General features: G+C 35.1%; 1 protein-coding gene across 1 annotated transcript in view; it reads right to left on the bottom strand.

Moving 5' to 3' along the window:
• LOC101719410 (A disintegrin and metallopeptidase domain 3-like) overlaps positions 1-17,187 on the bottom strand; it is a 161,677-nt gene that overhangs the window by 135,468 nt on the left and 9,022 nt on the right. Inside the window, 1 exon segment of the mRNA XM_087217349.1 lies at positions 1,839-1,917. Within this exon segment, the coding sequence (XP_087073475.1) occupies positions 1,839-1,917 (79 nt within the window).

Here is a 17,187-nt window from a genome sequence, read left to right on the forward strand (position 1 = left end):
AGGATTTGAAAACCAAACAATGTAATGTACCATTTTAACAGACTAAGAAAAGACAGAATGTCAGAAAGACTGCTATAGAAAAAGCATTTGATACAACTAAACACCAATTATTGAAAAAGAAAACTTTGTGAATCTAGAAAAAGCAGGCAAATTCCTTAACCCAATAACAGCATATGACACAACCTCCAGAGCACACACAATCCTCATACAGAAGACTGAATACTTTATCCCTAAAATAGGAATAATATAACATCTGTCTTTACTGCTCTCATTCCACATTGTATTATTGCATCTTGCATCGAGCACAGTGAAACAACCTCAGGTTAAAAAGACATGTTAAGTGAAATAAATCAGACACACAAGTGTAAATCTCATAGTTTCTCAAAGCATAAATTAAAAAAATAGATAATATGAACTAGGGAGACAGATCTTTCTCAAAGAGAAGAAGACCAAGAGATGGAGGGAGGGGAGAGACAGGAAACTTAAAAAGGAATTCCCGTGTGTAGTGCACATGCACCAACTCCACACAAGGAATGTAAGCATTATGTACTGCAAACATGGACTAATGCAGAATTAAATTAAAAATAAAAGGTTGGTCTATGAGAAAAATAGAAACAATATATAAAAATAGGAAGACTGTGATTTCAGTGACATTACAAGATATAAGATCAACAGAAACAAGTAATTTGACTTTTTAGATGTTAACAACAAACATATGGAAACTAAAAACACAAATTTGTAACTCCTACAAGACTAAAAAAATATGTACAGGATCTGAATGCCAACATTACAAATACTATTGAAAAAGCATTTATAATATATCAAATAAATGGCAAGACTTACTGAATTCATAGATTGGAAGACCCAACCTAGTAAAAATATCAATTCTTTATAAGTTGATCCATAGGTTAAGCATAATTCTTATCACAACCCTAACAAAAATTTCTGCATACAGGGTTGGGGATTTAGCTCAGTGGTTTTGCCGCCTGCTGTGCAAGTGCAAGGACCCGAGTTCCATACCCAGTACCAAAAAAAAAAAAAATTTCTGCACACAGAGTTTGTTTGCCTAAAACTTATATTGAAAAGCATAATATATATATTAGAATAATTAAAAATTATTGTAAAAGAATAAAGTGGAAGGAATCACTGTAATCAACATTAGTACTTAATACACAGATACAGTAAAGGACATTACATGGCAATGTTTAAAAAATAAACACAGAAAAGTATTAGATGGAGTAAGTGATCCAGAAAAATATCCACTCAAATATGCTTCACTGATTTTTCAAAAAAGATACAAGAACAATTCTGTGCAGGAGGATAGCCTTTTCTATAAATGGTGTTGGAACACTTACACATCCAAAGTTAAGAGAATGAATCTGTATCCAAGCCTCACACTTTATAACAAAATTATGTCCCAACACATAATTAAGCAGAAACTATAAAATGTTTAGAAGAAAAATTGAAAGTCCTCAGGAAGTTGGGTCTCAGGATTGACACCAATCTATAACACCATTCATTAAAGGAAATGTTGATAAATCAGATATCCTCTAGATTAAATGTTTCTAATCAGTAAAACACCTTATGCAAAGGATGAAAATTCACTCACTTTTAAAATCCCCTAAAATTCCTAGTATATGTCTTCTTTAGACAGGTGATTCTTGAGTGCTAGATTTCACAAAATTCAAAGTGCTTTTGGTATTTAGCACATTATTCTTGGATTTGTGATTGGTTTTTCCAAAAACTCTATGGAGAATAAGAGCATCCTTTTTCTTTCCAACCATGGTGCCTAAACCACATTAAGCATGTGACTCTACGGAGCAGAAACCAACACTTACCTTCAAAAGGGATGACTCTGGAGACAATGTTCCTAACTTGTTATATGAATATGCCAGGAAATTGGGGTCTAAAAGTGACCTAATTCAATAAAAATAATGACAATTCATTATAATGATATTTTAAATGAAAATAACTACTAGAATAATAAATTAAGCAAACTTTGTTTTCAAAGTTTTAAATTTTATTGTATTAGTACATGTTTGCAGTACATGAAGTTTACATTCATTTTAGGGAGTAGGTGCATGTACATAACACAGCCTGATTCTTTAATCCCTTTTTTCTTCCCACCCACTTCCTGCTCTCCTGCTCTAAATGTCCTTTCCATTTTCATTCTTATTTTTGTTATTATTATTCTTAGCTCATGGTTATGACATATATGTTTACTTTCATTGTGGGTATTTGGTATATGCAAGTGACACATCTTAAATATTTCTACTTCCCCTTTCTCTCCTGCTCTTCCCTTGCCCTCATTCTTTTGGACCCCTTCTCATCTGCAAAAGACCTATCTTCTTGTTTCCTTCTAACAATCTTTTATTTTACTCTTTATTTGCACTTTACCTTATTCAAATGAGAGCTACCATATGGTATTTAAGCCTATGTGAATGCTTTATTTCATCTAACATTATATTTTCCAAGAGTATCCATTTTCCTATGAATGTCTCATGTTTATCCTTCTTTATAGCCAAGTAGTCTTCCATCATGTATACCTATTTTCAATTTTAGAGCCCCAAGATCTAAAAATTAAAAGCCAATTTCTTTATTAGTTTGCTTGGTTTATGACAACATATAATATACATCAGAGAAATATTAACAGTATAACCAGAAAGCACTACCATGCCCAGTGGAATGAATTCAAAATAATCAGCCAACTTACACATACCTATGTATAGTCAGATACTAGTCAGTGTTGATAGATTTGCACAATGAGTTTAGATTCAACTATCAATATATTTAATAGCATAAAACTACATTAATATTTGCTAGTAAAGAACAAATTAAATGATAGAGCAAACCATATTGTTATTTTAAAGTCTGAGATTTTGGGGAGTTGTTTTTAACAGAGAGAGAGAGAGAGGAGAGAGAAAGGAAAATGGAGGGAAGGAGAGAGGGAGAGAGGGATATTATTTTACTGTGGTTCTTATTGTGATTATACTAAAAGCAACATACAAACATCAGAAAAATAGAATGATCCCAAATAAATAACCCAATGATGCATCTCAAGGTCTTCAAAAAAAAAAGAACAATCCAATCTGAGGGCTTGGATGAGGAAGAAAATTACAAAGATCAGAGCAAAAATTAATGAAATAAAGACCTAAAAAAATACAAAGAATCAATGAGTTGAAAAGCAGGTTCTTTGAAAGAATACATAAAATAGACAAACCTTTAGCCAATCTTATCAAAACAAAGGAAAAAAAAGACAATGCTATTAGAAATGAAAAGGTGAAAGGATACTGCTGAAATCCAGAAAATTATTAGCAACTACTTCATAAACATATATGCCAAACAAATGGAGAACTCAAAAGAAATGGAGAGATTCCTAGATACATATGAATTACCAAAACTAAACCAAGAAGGCTTAAAAATCTTGAACAATCCAATAACAGGCAATGAAAATGAAGCAGTGATAATAATAAAAACTGCCAACTAAGAAAAACGCAGGACCTGATGGATTCACAATCAAATTCTACAAGAACTTCTGGGAAGATCTAACACCAATACCCCTCTAACTTTTCAATGAAATTGAGAGGGAAGAAATACTTTCCAAAATCATTCTTGGAGATAACATTATCCTGATCCCAAAACCAGACAAGGATCCAAGCAAAGAAGGTAACTATGGACCAATTTTCTAATCAATATAGATGCAACAATCCTTAAGATATTGGCAAGCAGAATGCAACAATTAATAAAAAAGAAAGGCTGAAGATGTAGCTCAGTGGCTCAGCACCTGCCTGGAAATCATGAGGCCCTGAGTTTGATTCCCAGTACCAAAAAACAAAAACAAAACAGAAAGATCATGCACTATGACAAAGTAGGCTTCATCTAAGAAATGCAAGGATAGTTCAACACATGCAAATCAATAAATGTAATTCATCACATAAAAAGAATCAAGGACAAAAACCACATGATCATCTTCCTAGATGTAGAAAAAACCTTTGACAAAATCTAACATCCATTCATGATAAGAATCTTGAACAAAATATGCATGGGACGACCTTATCACAACATGATTAAAACCATTTATGATCAACCTACTGCCAACATCATATTAAATGGAGAAAAGCTGAAAAGCCTCACCTCTAAAATCAAGAACAAGACAAAGATGTTCATTATCACCACTACTGTTTAACATAGTCCTCGAAACATTAGCCAGAGCAATCAGGCAAGAGAAATAAAAGGGATATATATGAAAAAATGAACTCAAAATATCATTATTAGCAGATGATATGATTCTTATAAGACTCAATAAAACTCCACCAAAAGACTCATAGAATTGATAATCAAGTTCAGCAGTGTAGCAGGATACAAAATAAATGCACAAAAGTCTATAACAATCCTCTACACTAATAAGGAGCTCACAGAAAAATAAATTAGGAAAATAATACCATCCAAAGTAGCATAAAAAATTAAATACTTAGGTATTAATCTAATTAAGGATGTGGAAGACCTCTACAATGAAAATTACATTAGATTGAAAAAGGAAATTGAGGAGGACTTCAGAAAATGGAAAAATAACCCATTTCTGGTTAGGCAGAACCAACATAATTATCTTACCCCAAATTCCAAAACTAATATACAGATTTAATGGAATCCCAATAAATTTCAATGTCATTTCTCACAAAGGTAGTGAAAACTATCCTAAAATTTGTATGGGATCAAAAGAGATCCAGAATAGCAAAAGCAATCCTGAGTAACAAGAGAAAATCAGGCAGCATCACAATCGCAGACTTCAAGTTATACTATAAAACTACAGTGATTAAAACAGCATGGTACTGACACAAAAACAAACATATGGATCAGTGGAAGACAACAGAAGAAGCAGAAACAACTCCAGTATGTACAGTTATTTTATCTTTCACAAAGGAGCCAAAAACATACACTAGAGGAAAGATATCCTCTAATAATGCTATGGGGAAAATTGAATATCCATGTGAAAAAGATTGAATCTAGACCCATATATCTCACCATGTACTAAGCCAAAACCAAAATGGATCACTGATCTAAATGTTAAAACATAAACACCATCTACTGGAAGATAAAACAGGTAGAACTCTTGAAGACATCAGCATGGGCAAGGACTTTCTGAGAAACAAATAAGATCATATCAAAAACACTTCCGCACAGCAAAGGAAACAACTGACAGAGTGGAGAGACATTTACAGAATAGGAAAAATATTTTGCCAGCTATTCCTTGGACAAGGGCTAACATCGAGAATATACAAGAACTAAAACAAACAAACAAAAAAATAGACCACTCAAAATAAAAATGGGCACCTGAAATATTTCTCAAGAGAAGTACAAATGGCCAATAAATACTTTTTGGTTTATATATTGTGCTTTGAGTAACTACTCTGAAGATAATGATTTACAGAACAATAACTATTATTATTATTTTACTATTTGATGTTGAAATATTGTTTTATTTTTCATAAATTAAAAAAGAAAAAGTCTAACAACTGTTGGGAAAAGTGTAATTAAAATTATGACATTTTAGTTTGAAAGTTTATTCACCTGGACACTCAAAAATATACTTTTCTATGTGAAACAAGAGTTTGGCTTAGTCAGAGAAGTTATAAAAATGCAAATGACAATTAAAAGAAAATCAACATTCCATGTAAAGAAAATAACCAGAGGAAAAAAGCAAATCTTTAAAACCAGGTCAAAAACAAAACAAAACAAACAAACAAACAGGTTCTAATGAAGCAGCATAGGTTTTCAATAAAAATTAGTTTCCCAAGGAAGTCAATTAATATTAAAAATATATGTACCCAAAACTAAAAAAATGTGGTAGTTACAATTAAATTATTCAACACATATGACTAGGATAATTTGGTCACTAAGAACTGAAATAGTGGTAAGCAAATACAGTATAAATACTGGTAAAATGCACATAAAAGTAATTTGGAAATAGTTATAGACAAAAATGTAATAGAGAAGGCAGAAGCATAAAAGCTAGGGTGAAAACACATTTCTCATAAAAAATTGTGATGAAGAATAAAAGTAAATAAGTTGATAAAGAAAATATTCTCTTCATTTTATTGAATAAGGAGTTAGGCTTCATCTGGGAGATTAAGGCTATACAACTATAGTAGCACACACACATGTACGCACACCAAAACATATATTGGAAAAACTCATTTAAGATAGACTACATCAAATTACAAAACTATACAAAAAGAATATGACACATAAATTCTATCTATTACCAAAATGTTATTCTATTATGACAATGAAAGGGGTATTTGTAGATATGCACAGATTCTGAAAGCATGTCATCAAATATTTTGCTTGAAGGAAATATGAATTTATTCTAGTTATACAATAACTGGATCATCAAACAATTGTAATATAATGAAAAAAATGAAGTATTGATAAACCATGAAACAGCACTGATGCATCTTGGAAAATGCAATACAAATGTTAAGTAATGAAACTGAAAGAAATGTTATATATCATTAATGTAAAAAACAAATATACTACAGATTATTTTGATATAAATTCAGGATGTGAAAGATATTAAAAGGGCAACCTCAGAATTTATGAAATAAAATATGAAGAGAATTGATCATATAAAATTTTATTTTTATAGCAATAACTCCAAGAAAATCAGAAGACAAATCAATAGAGTAGCACATTTCCAACATACTAAACAGATAAATGTTTAATCCACACAGCAAGTAAAAATTGGAAATTGGTAGTGATAGAAAAACAAAAAAAAGAAAAATGATAAAACAAAGATTGAAACTAAAGAACCCAAGTTGAACAAATAAAAATAAAAACCTAGAAGAACAAACAAAATCTGAGAGAGGCAAGTTGGGAAAATGTATACACTCCCTCTCTTGAGGGCAAGAACTTCAAGGTTGCATGGAAGAGTTGATATAGGTAAAAGAACTGGTCACTTTTGTGATTTAATGTAAATAAGTTGGATAACAGAATATGCAAAACTGTACAATGTTTTCCATTTGTCATGGTTGACTGATAGTGTCAATTTGAGCATGAGAAGCTCAACCAAATTGATTCAGCAATTTCACACCATAGGATGTGGAAAACCCACCATAGGGCAGCTTGTGGCCTGGATGGTATAAAGGGGAAATGAGAAAAGATGGATTAGCTTCTGTTTCTTTAGAGGAGCTCCAGTCTTCACCTTCACCTTGGATGTCTGCTTCTGGCTTCTAGGAAGGACTTCCAGCAAAGCTTCCAGTGTAGACCTACTGGCCTCATGATACAGACTCGCACAGGACACTACAGTGATACAGACTCGCACAGGACACTACAGTGAGCTCCAGACTTTTAATTGGATCCTTCAGTCTCCAGCATGCAGACAGACCCTCCGCACTCTTCCACATAGACTCTGGGTGGCCACTGTAGGTCAATCTAGTAAATTCTTATATATTTGTATATCTGTATTATATCTGTTTCTCTAGTAAACACTGACTGATACACCATTTAAAGTAAGACTCAAAGCATTATGACTTTTATAGATCTCAATACTTACAAATGAATGAGAATAAAATGAAAGAGAATTTATGAAATATTATTAAGTGTCAATGAGGAGTGAGAAAAGTGAATTAGAATCAGCCCGCTGCAGACAGGCAGGTCTGCGCACGCCCTACTGAGGTCCCGAGTTGCACAGAACACGCCAAATCAGCCCGCGCCCTGGCAACAATCCACTGGACCCCACCCCCGCTCCTCTGTACAGCCACCTGGTTCCACACTACAAAGACGCAGAGGACACCAGACCACCAGACAACAGTACTGAGTCCCACTGCTCCCAGCCCAGAGGTAGGGGCTTCTGAGCCATCTTCCCACTGCTCCTGGCCCAGAGAAAGGGGCTTCCGGGCCACCATCCCTCCCGCTGCTCCCAGCCCACAGGAAAGGGCTTGTGGGTCACCATCCCTACTACTGCTCCCGGCTCCTGTCCCACTTCTCCCAGCTCAGAGGAGGTAATACATGGAGGCGCCAACAGCCCCCCCCCCCCAGTCGAAATGAGAAAACACATGAATAAGTCTCAAAACCAGACTTCCAGATTACCTACAGCAACCCCAAAGGGAAATGAGATGGAACATTCTGATACTCAATCACCTGGACCCACTGAACTGGCAACAAAAGGGGATCTGGAAAAAATGAAATCAGAAATAATTTCTCAGATAACAGGAGAAATTGTGTCCCTAGTGCAAGACATGATTAATAAATCTAGAGAGGAGCTGAGGAACATGATGGAATCCCAACATAGGAAACAAATGGAATCCATAAATCAGATGCAAATAGATTTCCAAGAGATGAAAAACTCCTTTGAAAGTCTACACAGCAGAATGAGCCAATGTGAGGACAGAATTTCAGAAATAGAAGATAAGATTGCAATTAGTGACCAGGAAAAGAAAAATTGCTTCAAAATTATAAGGGAAGATGAGAAATCAATCCAGCAGCTGCTAGATGATGCAAAGAAGAATAACATAAGACTGATTGGGCTCAACGAAGAAACAGGAGAGAGTGGAGATGACATAAAAAAATCTCTTCACAGAAATAATGGCAGAAAACTTCCCAAGCAGGGGAAAAGAGCTTGACATACAGATAAGTAAGGCATATAGGACTCCAAATAGCCTTGATCAAAAAACAATCTACACATAGGCATATAATAGTTAGGATTCCAGAAACCCAATAGAAGAACAAAATTCTACAAGCAGTCAGAGAAAAGAAACAAATCACATACAAAGGAAAGCCCATCAGAATCACAGCAGACTTCTCAACACAAACCATCAAGGCAAGAAGAGCTTGAAGTGACATATTCCAAGCCCTAAAGGAAAACAGCCTCCAACCCAGATTGATGTACCCTGCAAAACTATCTTTCAAAATGGATGGAGAAATAAGATACTTTCATGACAAAGAGCACCTTAGGAACTTCGTGAATACCAAACCAGCACTCCAAAGAATTTTACACAATAGCCTAGGAACAGACATTGAGGATCATAACCCCAGGAAGCAAAGCAGAATGAACCCATCTGGCATGACAAGAAATTAAACATAAAGGGGGAGAACCCAACAAAAAGAAAAAGTCATGGCAATGACAAGTCATTATGTTTCAGTTATAACCATCAATGTTAATGGTCTCAATTCACCAATCAAAGGAAATAGACTGGCAGAATGGGTCAAGAAGCGAAATCCAACAATATGCTGCACACAAGAAACACACTTAATTCAAAAGGAAACTCATAGACTGAAAGTTAAAGGGTGGAAAACAATACTGCATGTGACAGGAACCCAAAAGAAAGCAGGAGTAGCTATCCTCTTGGCAGATCAAGTAGATTTCAAACCAACACTGATTAAGAGAGATGAAGAAGGACACTTCATCCTTCTAAAGGGAGGAATTCAAGAGGAAGAGATGACAATCATAAATATCTATGCACCAAACACTAGTGCACCCAACTATATAAAACAAATACTAACGGACATGAAAAGTCATATATGCACTAATACAATTGTAGTGGGGGACCTCAACACCCCACTGTCACAAGTAGACAGATCAACTAGACAAAAAATAAGTAATGAAATACTAGTACTCAATCGAACTCTTGAACAAATGAATTTAACAGATGTTTACAGAGTCTTCCACCCCACAAAATCAGAATACACATTCTTCTCAGCTGCACATGGGTCATTCTCCAAAACAGACCACACACTCACACATAGAACATGTGTAAGGAAGTGCAAAGGAATTGAAGTTATCCCTTGTATATTATCAGACCATAGTGCAATGAAATTGGAGATCCATAGCAAAAGAAACTCAAAAAATTTCATAAACATATGGAAATTGAACAACACACTTCTGAATAACCAATGGGTCACAGAGGAAATTAAAGAAGAAATCAGACAGTTCCTTCACTTAAATGACAATGACAATACAACATATTGGAATCTATGGGACACAATGAAAGCAGTCTTACGAGGGAAATTCATAGCAGTGAATACGCATATTAGGAAAACAGAACAAGCCCAATTAAACAACCTAATGCTGCACCTCAAGCTTCTAGAAAAAGAAGAACAGGACAACCCCAGAGCTCATACAAGGGAAGAAATTATAAAGATCAGAGGAGAAATCAATGCAATGGAGACTAAGAGAACGATAACAAAAAATCAATGAAGCCAAGAGTTGGTTCTTCGAAAGAATCAACAAAATTGACAAACCCTTAGCCAACCTCGTCAGAAAAAGGAAAGAAAAGGCCCAAATCCATGCAATTAGGAATGGAAAGGGTGAAATTACAACAGACCTAGCAGAAATCCAGAGGATCATCAATACCTACTTCCAGAACCTATATGCCAATAAGATGGAAAACACAGAAGAAATGGGCAAATTCCTAGATACATATGAATTACCAAAATTGAATGAAGAAGACCTAAAAATTCTAAACAACCCAATATCAACCAATGAAATTGAAAATGTAATTAAAAACTTATCAACTAAGAAAAGCCCAGGCCCTGATGGCTTCACTGCTGAATTCTACAAGACATTTAGAGAGGAACTACTGCCACTACTGTTTAAACTCTTCAATGAAATTGAAAGGGAAGCAATACTCCCAAATTCATTCCTGGAAGCAAGCATCACCTTGATCCCCAAAGCAGAGAAATACCCAACCGAAAAAAAGAACTATAGGTCAATCTCACTAATGAACATAGATGCAAAAACCCTTAATAAGATACTGGCAAACAGAATGCAGAAGATCATCATGAAGATCATACACCCTGATCAAGTGGGATTCATCCCAGGGATGCAGGGATGGTTCAATATATGCAAATCAATCAATGTAATACACTATATCAATAGAGCCAAGGACAAAAACCATATGATTATCTCCATAGATGCAGAAAAAGCATTTGACAAAATCCAACATGAATTTATGATAAAAACCCTACAAAAAATTGGAATAGATGCTCTCCACCTCAAACTGATAAAAGCCATCTATTAAAAACCAACAGCCAATATCATACTAAATGGTTAAAAACTGAAATCCTTCACACTAAAATCAGGAACAAGACAAAGATGTCCACTATCACCACTCTTGTTCAATATAGTTCTGGAAACATTAGCCATGGCAATTAGACAAGAGAAAGAAATAAAAGGAATAAAGATAGGAAATGAAGAAGTCAAACTGTCATTATTTGCAGATGATATGATACTCTATATAGAAGACCCCAAGAACTCCACCAAAAGTCTTCTAGACTTAATAACCAAATTCAGTCAAGTAGATGGTTACAAGGTCAACACACAAAAATCAATACCTTTCCTCTACACAAATAACAGACTTACTGAGAGAAAATAGGGCAAATAATTCCTTTCACAATAGCATCCAAAAAACTGAAATACCTAGGAATCAACCTAATGAAAGAAATCAAAGACCTCTTCTCTGAAATCTATGGCACTCTGAAAAGCGAGATTGAAGATGATATCAGAAAATGGACAGACATCCCCTGCTCCTGGGTAGGAAGGATTAATATAGTGAAAATGGCCATACTTCCAAACCTGCTATATAGATTTAATGCAATTCCAATTGAGATCCCAGCACCATACTTCATGGACCTTGAGAAAACAATCCAAAAATTCATTTGGAACAAGAAGAGACCCAGAATAGCAAAAGCAATTCTAGGTAACAGAGACATGGCAGGGAGTATCACAATCCCCAACCTGCAACTCTACTACAAAGCTATTGTGATAAAAACAGCATGGTACTGGCAAAGAAACAGACCTGAGGACCAGTGGAACAGATTAAAAGATGCAGAAACAATGCCAGACACACTCAGCCATCTCATGTTTGATAAAGGAGCCAAACACCCTCACTGGAGGAAAGATAGCCTCTTTAGTAAATGGTGCTGGAAAAATTGGGCTTCAACTTGCCTAAGATTAAAACTAGACCTATATCTCTTGCCATGCACTAAACTAAAATCTAAATGGATTTAAGATCTAAATATTAAAATAGAAACTCTGAACCAGTTGGAACAGAGGTTAGGTAGAACCCCTGAAGATACCGGTGTAGGAAAAGATTTTATGAACAAAACCTCAGTTGCCCATGAACTAGCACAAACAATCAACAAGTGGGATCTCTTCTTATTAAAAGGCTTCTGCACAGCAAGAGAAACCACCAGAAGTGTGAAGAGACAACCCACAATGTGGGAAAAAAATCTTCACCTGCTCTTCCTCAGACATAGTTCCACTATCTCGAATCTATAAAGAACTTAAAAAGATCAGACCTCCCAAATTTAAAGACCCAATCTGAAAATGCGCATCTGAAATGAACAGACATTTCTCAGACAAAGAAGTAGAAATAGCAAATAAATACATGAAAAAATGTTCAACATCACTGGTGATTCGAGAGATGCAAATGAAAACAATGCTGAGATTCCACCTCACTCCAGAAAGAATGGCTGCTATCATGAAATCAACCAATAACAAATGCTGGAGGGGCTGTGGGGAAAGAGGAACCCTGCTCCATTGCTGGTGGGAGTGTAGACTGGTGCAATCACTGTGGAAATCAGTATGGAGATACCTCAAAGAACTAGGACTGGAAGTCCCATTTGACCTCGCTATTCCACTCCTGGGGATCTTCCCCAAAGAATTAAAAGAATCATACCACAGTGATATATGTGCACCCATGTTCATAGCAGCACAGTTTGTGATAGCTAAAACTTGGAAACAGCCCAAATGCCCATCAACTGGAGACTGGATAAAGAAAATGTGGTTTTTTATAAAATGGAGTACTACTCAGCCATAAAAAATGAGAAATTAGAGACATTTATAGCTAAGTGGATGCACATTGAGGCAATACTCTTAAGTGAAATAAATAGGACACACATGTGTAAATACCAAATAGTTTCTCTGGTGTGAGAAACTGAAAGTGTAAATAAGGACTAAAATGTATAATAGGTAATGTGAAATAGGAAGAAAAGGGGCAAAGGGGAAGGAAGTGGGAGGGATAGGGGAAAGGATAGAAGGGAGTGGGATTAATATGAAAAAATGGAAAAATAGGAGCAAAAATCTTTGTAAATAGGGAGGACTGGAGGGGTTGAAGGGAGGGCTGGGCAAGGGTGAAAAATAAGAACCAAGAGAGACTATGTAAAGGTGCAAATTTCCAATGATGAATGTCATTATATTGTATACCTAAAATGTACCAATGATTAGAATGAATAATTGATAATGCAAAATAGGAAGAAAAGGTCCAAAGGGGTAGGGGTAGTGGGAGGGGCAGGGGAAAGGAAAGAAGGGAAACGACAAATGACGAGAAATGGAAAAAAATGGAAATAAAGTCTTTGTAAATAGGGAATGGTGCAGGGGGTGAAGGGAGGGCTAGGAATGGGGAAAAAATAAGAACCAAGATGCATTATGTAAAGGTACAATTCCCAATGAGAAATGTAATTGTATTGTATACTTACAATGTACCAATAAAAGAATTAAAAAAAAAAAGAAAAGCGAATCAGTCTAGAAATTGGAATAATGAGATTCCACTATTATCTGCCCCATCCATTTTTTGTTTTAAATAATATAGACAAAATGCTTGCATATGCAACATTCATTGGAGGAATCTAAATGTTATTATTCTCAGATATTTTTTTGCTTTGTTAACCATTCAATTAGAAAACCATAATAAAAAAGTACCAACTCTGAATAGACAGCCTTGTACAGGAAAATCCAAAAATCCAAACTCAGACATATACAAATTGAAATGAAGATGAACAAAAAAATTTTTTAGCACATCAAGCACACTTTTGGAGATCTAATTTGCTGTTATTGCTTCAGAAAGCAATCTGCTTTAGAGGCTGTTCAAATTAACTCAGTTTATACTTTGATCCATAAACCAGTGTTTGCTATTTGTAGAACAAAAGCTTTACAGACTTATTCTTATGTACTTATAAGAATATACATGTAAGATATTTATTGGAGAAATTTATTGTTTCAATCCTTTAAAATAACTTAATTACCTATCAATTTTACACACTATGGAATGGTATCTATCAAACAGATGAGTTAAGATTACACATAGAGGAAAAGTACATAAATGATGAAGTAAAAATTGCTACTTTAAAATACCACCCATTTGTAAAAATAAAACATTTTTCATAAGTGTCCACATGTTTTAGGTGAAGGAAAGAGTCATTTAGAATTTCAAAGTATGGAAACATATATACAAGATAACTCATACAGATTTCCGTACAGGATGAAAAAAAGAAAAAAATAATAGATTAAAAGTATATACTGTAGGGAAGTGCGAGGGAGAGCAGAGCCACGCAGGTCGAGCTGGAGCGCAGTTCACATGGGGGAGTCTCTGCTTGCCGCCCCAGTCCCCGTGGAACAGGCGGTGCTGGAGATGTTCTTCTCTCACCTGGGTATCTTGTCTTATGACAAAGCCAAGGACAATGTGGAGAAGGAACGAGAGGCCAACAAGAGCGCTGGGGCCAGCTGGCTGTCGCTGCTGGTGGCCTTGGCGCACCTAGCCGCGGCCGAGAAGGTCTACCACAGCCTCACCTACCTGGGGGAGAAACTAGGGGGCCAGTCTTTCTTCAGCAGGAAGGATTCCATCTGTACCATTTATACATCCCTGCATAATAAGCTGAAGAAGTTGGTGAACCCCAAAATTTTTGCAAGTCTAAAACCTGGATCCAAAGGTTAGCAGGTGACTTGTGTGAAAGATTCTCAAGACTAGGAATTGTTTTTAATGGCTGTGATGATCTACAGTGGTCTGTGATTAGAATTTACATCCACTCATGCTTCTCTCAGAGTTAAATTGAAGACAAATCCTCCCTAATTGTGTTGCACACTTTATAAGTAATTAAGGCCAATTGAAGAAAGGCCAAAAGTAATCTAGGAAATGATCGTGGGTTGCTGTGTGTATGCATGGTAGAGCAAAGTAGTTTTGGTATTTTCTCCTATTTTCCTGCAATTCATTTAGACTAGTGGTCTTTGATCTTTCCTTTCAGATTTTTTTTATTATTCTGATTATTATGTTTTAATGCATTTCCAAACACCCCTCTCTTCCCTACTTTCCTGGAAGAGTAATTGGGATAAGATATTAAATGAGTATGTTTCCTGTCTTTTAAATTAGCCAGTTAACATGGAGCTTTTAGTTTTATAATCTGATATACAAATTAATATTTTGATGCCACATCATGTTTTAACAATTCAAAGACCTTCATGGCAGATTTAATGGCCAATAGCTTCTTTCAGAGTGAAAGAACTAACACATATTTTTTTACCATTATAAGGTGAAGAGTTTTTCACTGTCAGCATAAGCCATTATATGGGTTTCCTCATTCTTCAGCATATTATCTCCCTTAATTTCTGTTTATCACCATCCTGTTGAAATATAAGTTCATGTTTGACTCTACTTCTGGTTATTTTTAGGCTTAGAAAGCATGCAGTCTTGGTTTTTCAGTCACTTGTAGTTTGTCACACAACAGAGCCTACTTTTATAAAATCAAAATGAAGGTCTTTTGATACCTTGCACTTGCTAAAAATCAGTTGTGCTTTAAAAAGAGCTCTTTGTAGTTGAGTAATCAACTCGTACCTATGCACTTTTGAATCTGGATTTCTGTGTTCCACCCTAGCCTGCCTTACCATTTTCCTCTACTAGGTGTTCATGGGGAAGTAGACAGATCAGTGAAGACATCATAGTCCATGAAGACCTTCACTTCTGTCATTGTTCAGAGTAACAATAGCTACAAAGAATAACTGAATCGTTACTACTTGATAGTTCCTTCAAAGCTTCTGTGAAATGTAAAGGCCAGATCAGTCTTGTTTTTCAAGATCCCATGGACCATTATTTGGGGGTCCACAGCAGGCAGGGAAGGAATTAGCACAGCTGAGACTCAGCATGGGAGGCCCGCCTGCCTCACCTAGACTACCTGGTAGAGAAACCCACTGGCCTCTTTTCTGGAGAGAACATGTATCTTTCTTTTCTTTATTTTTCTCTCTTTTTCATCATATTATTTGTAAAAAGCTAGTTTACTTTAAATAGAAAGTAGTGTTTACATCTGTATTGTATTCACTCAAGTTTTATAAAAATATGAATATATTTTACATTGATCTAACATAAAAGTTGAAGACAATGGTACTAAAGAATCAAATAGTTTTTCCTCCCTTTTGTATTTTGCCAAGAAACTGAAAAATGTTCCTTGGTGTGTATGTATTTTTCTTTTCCTAGGTAAAACCACCATTAGCCTTAATGATAGGGTTCCCATGTATCTAAAAGAATATATGCTTCAGGGCCCAGGATTTAGCTCAGTGGTTCCACTGGCTGCCTCACAAGCACAAGGACTTGAGTTCTATCCCTGGTACCAAAAAGAAAAAAAAAAGAATACATGCATCAGTGGAACACAGAGAGGAATGTAAATAAAACATACATACAATACTTAAGCAGTCAAATATATACATATTTGAATTGTATATTTATTTTAAAATGTATTTTTAAAATAAACACAATTTACAATGGACAGAAGGTAGATGTGACTATTAAAATCTAAGAACATAAATTCATAAGTTGCTGTATAGCTGTCATAGTCTATTGATGGAGTCTTTGAAGATTAAGTATTGATACTTTCATCATTTCTTAAACTCTTCAATAAAGTTTTCTAATTATATTAAAAAGACATATTTTGGTTCAAAACATAAAATCATTTTCACTCTTAAAATTTATCCTCTAAGGACAGTAATGAGATGATGTGTAATGCCTATGTTTAACTAATTTGAAGAGTAAATGTGTACATTCTCCACAGACTGCCTATTTTGAAATTTGTTTCTAAACTACAGCCTGATAAATATTTCTGGGTAACTGGGAGTAGCAGTCAACACTGACTCTGCCAGAGTCCTTCAAGGAGTGTTTGACTTCAGGGTGCTGTTTGGACACAGGATGAACATTTACAACTTTGTCTCCTCGTCAGTTCAACCTGGAATCTGATATGTTATTTTTTGGGGGAGTGTGTGAAAATAAAGCCAAGAGAAATCAGTAAAAAAAAAAAAAAGTATATACTGTAGCAAAATGAGAAAAATGGTTTTGCAAAATCAAGTTAAATTCTTAAGGTCATATAAATATGTAAAGTGACAAGTACCAATGATTAAAATTAAATGTGGACAAAATTACTTTCATAATT

This window comes from Heterocephalus glaber, unplaced genomic scaffold (assembly GCF_053883595.1).
Source record: "Heterocephalus glaber isolate CG9 unplaced genomic scaffold, H.glaber_assembly_v1.0 deba00001461, whole genome shotgun sequence".
NCBI lineage: Eukaryota > Metazoa > Chordata > Mammalia > Rodentia > Bathyergidae > Heterocephalus > Heterocephalus glaber.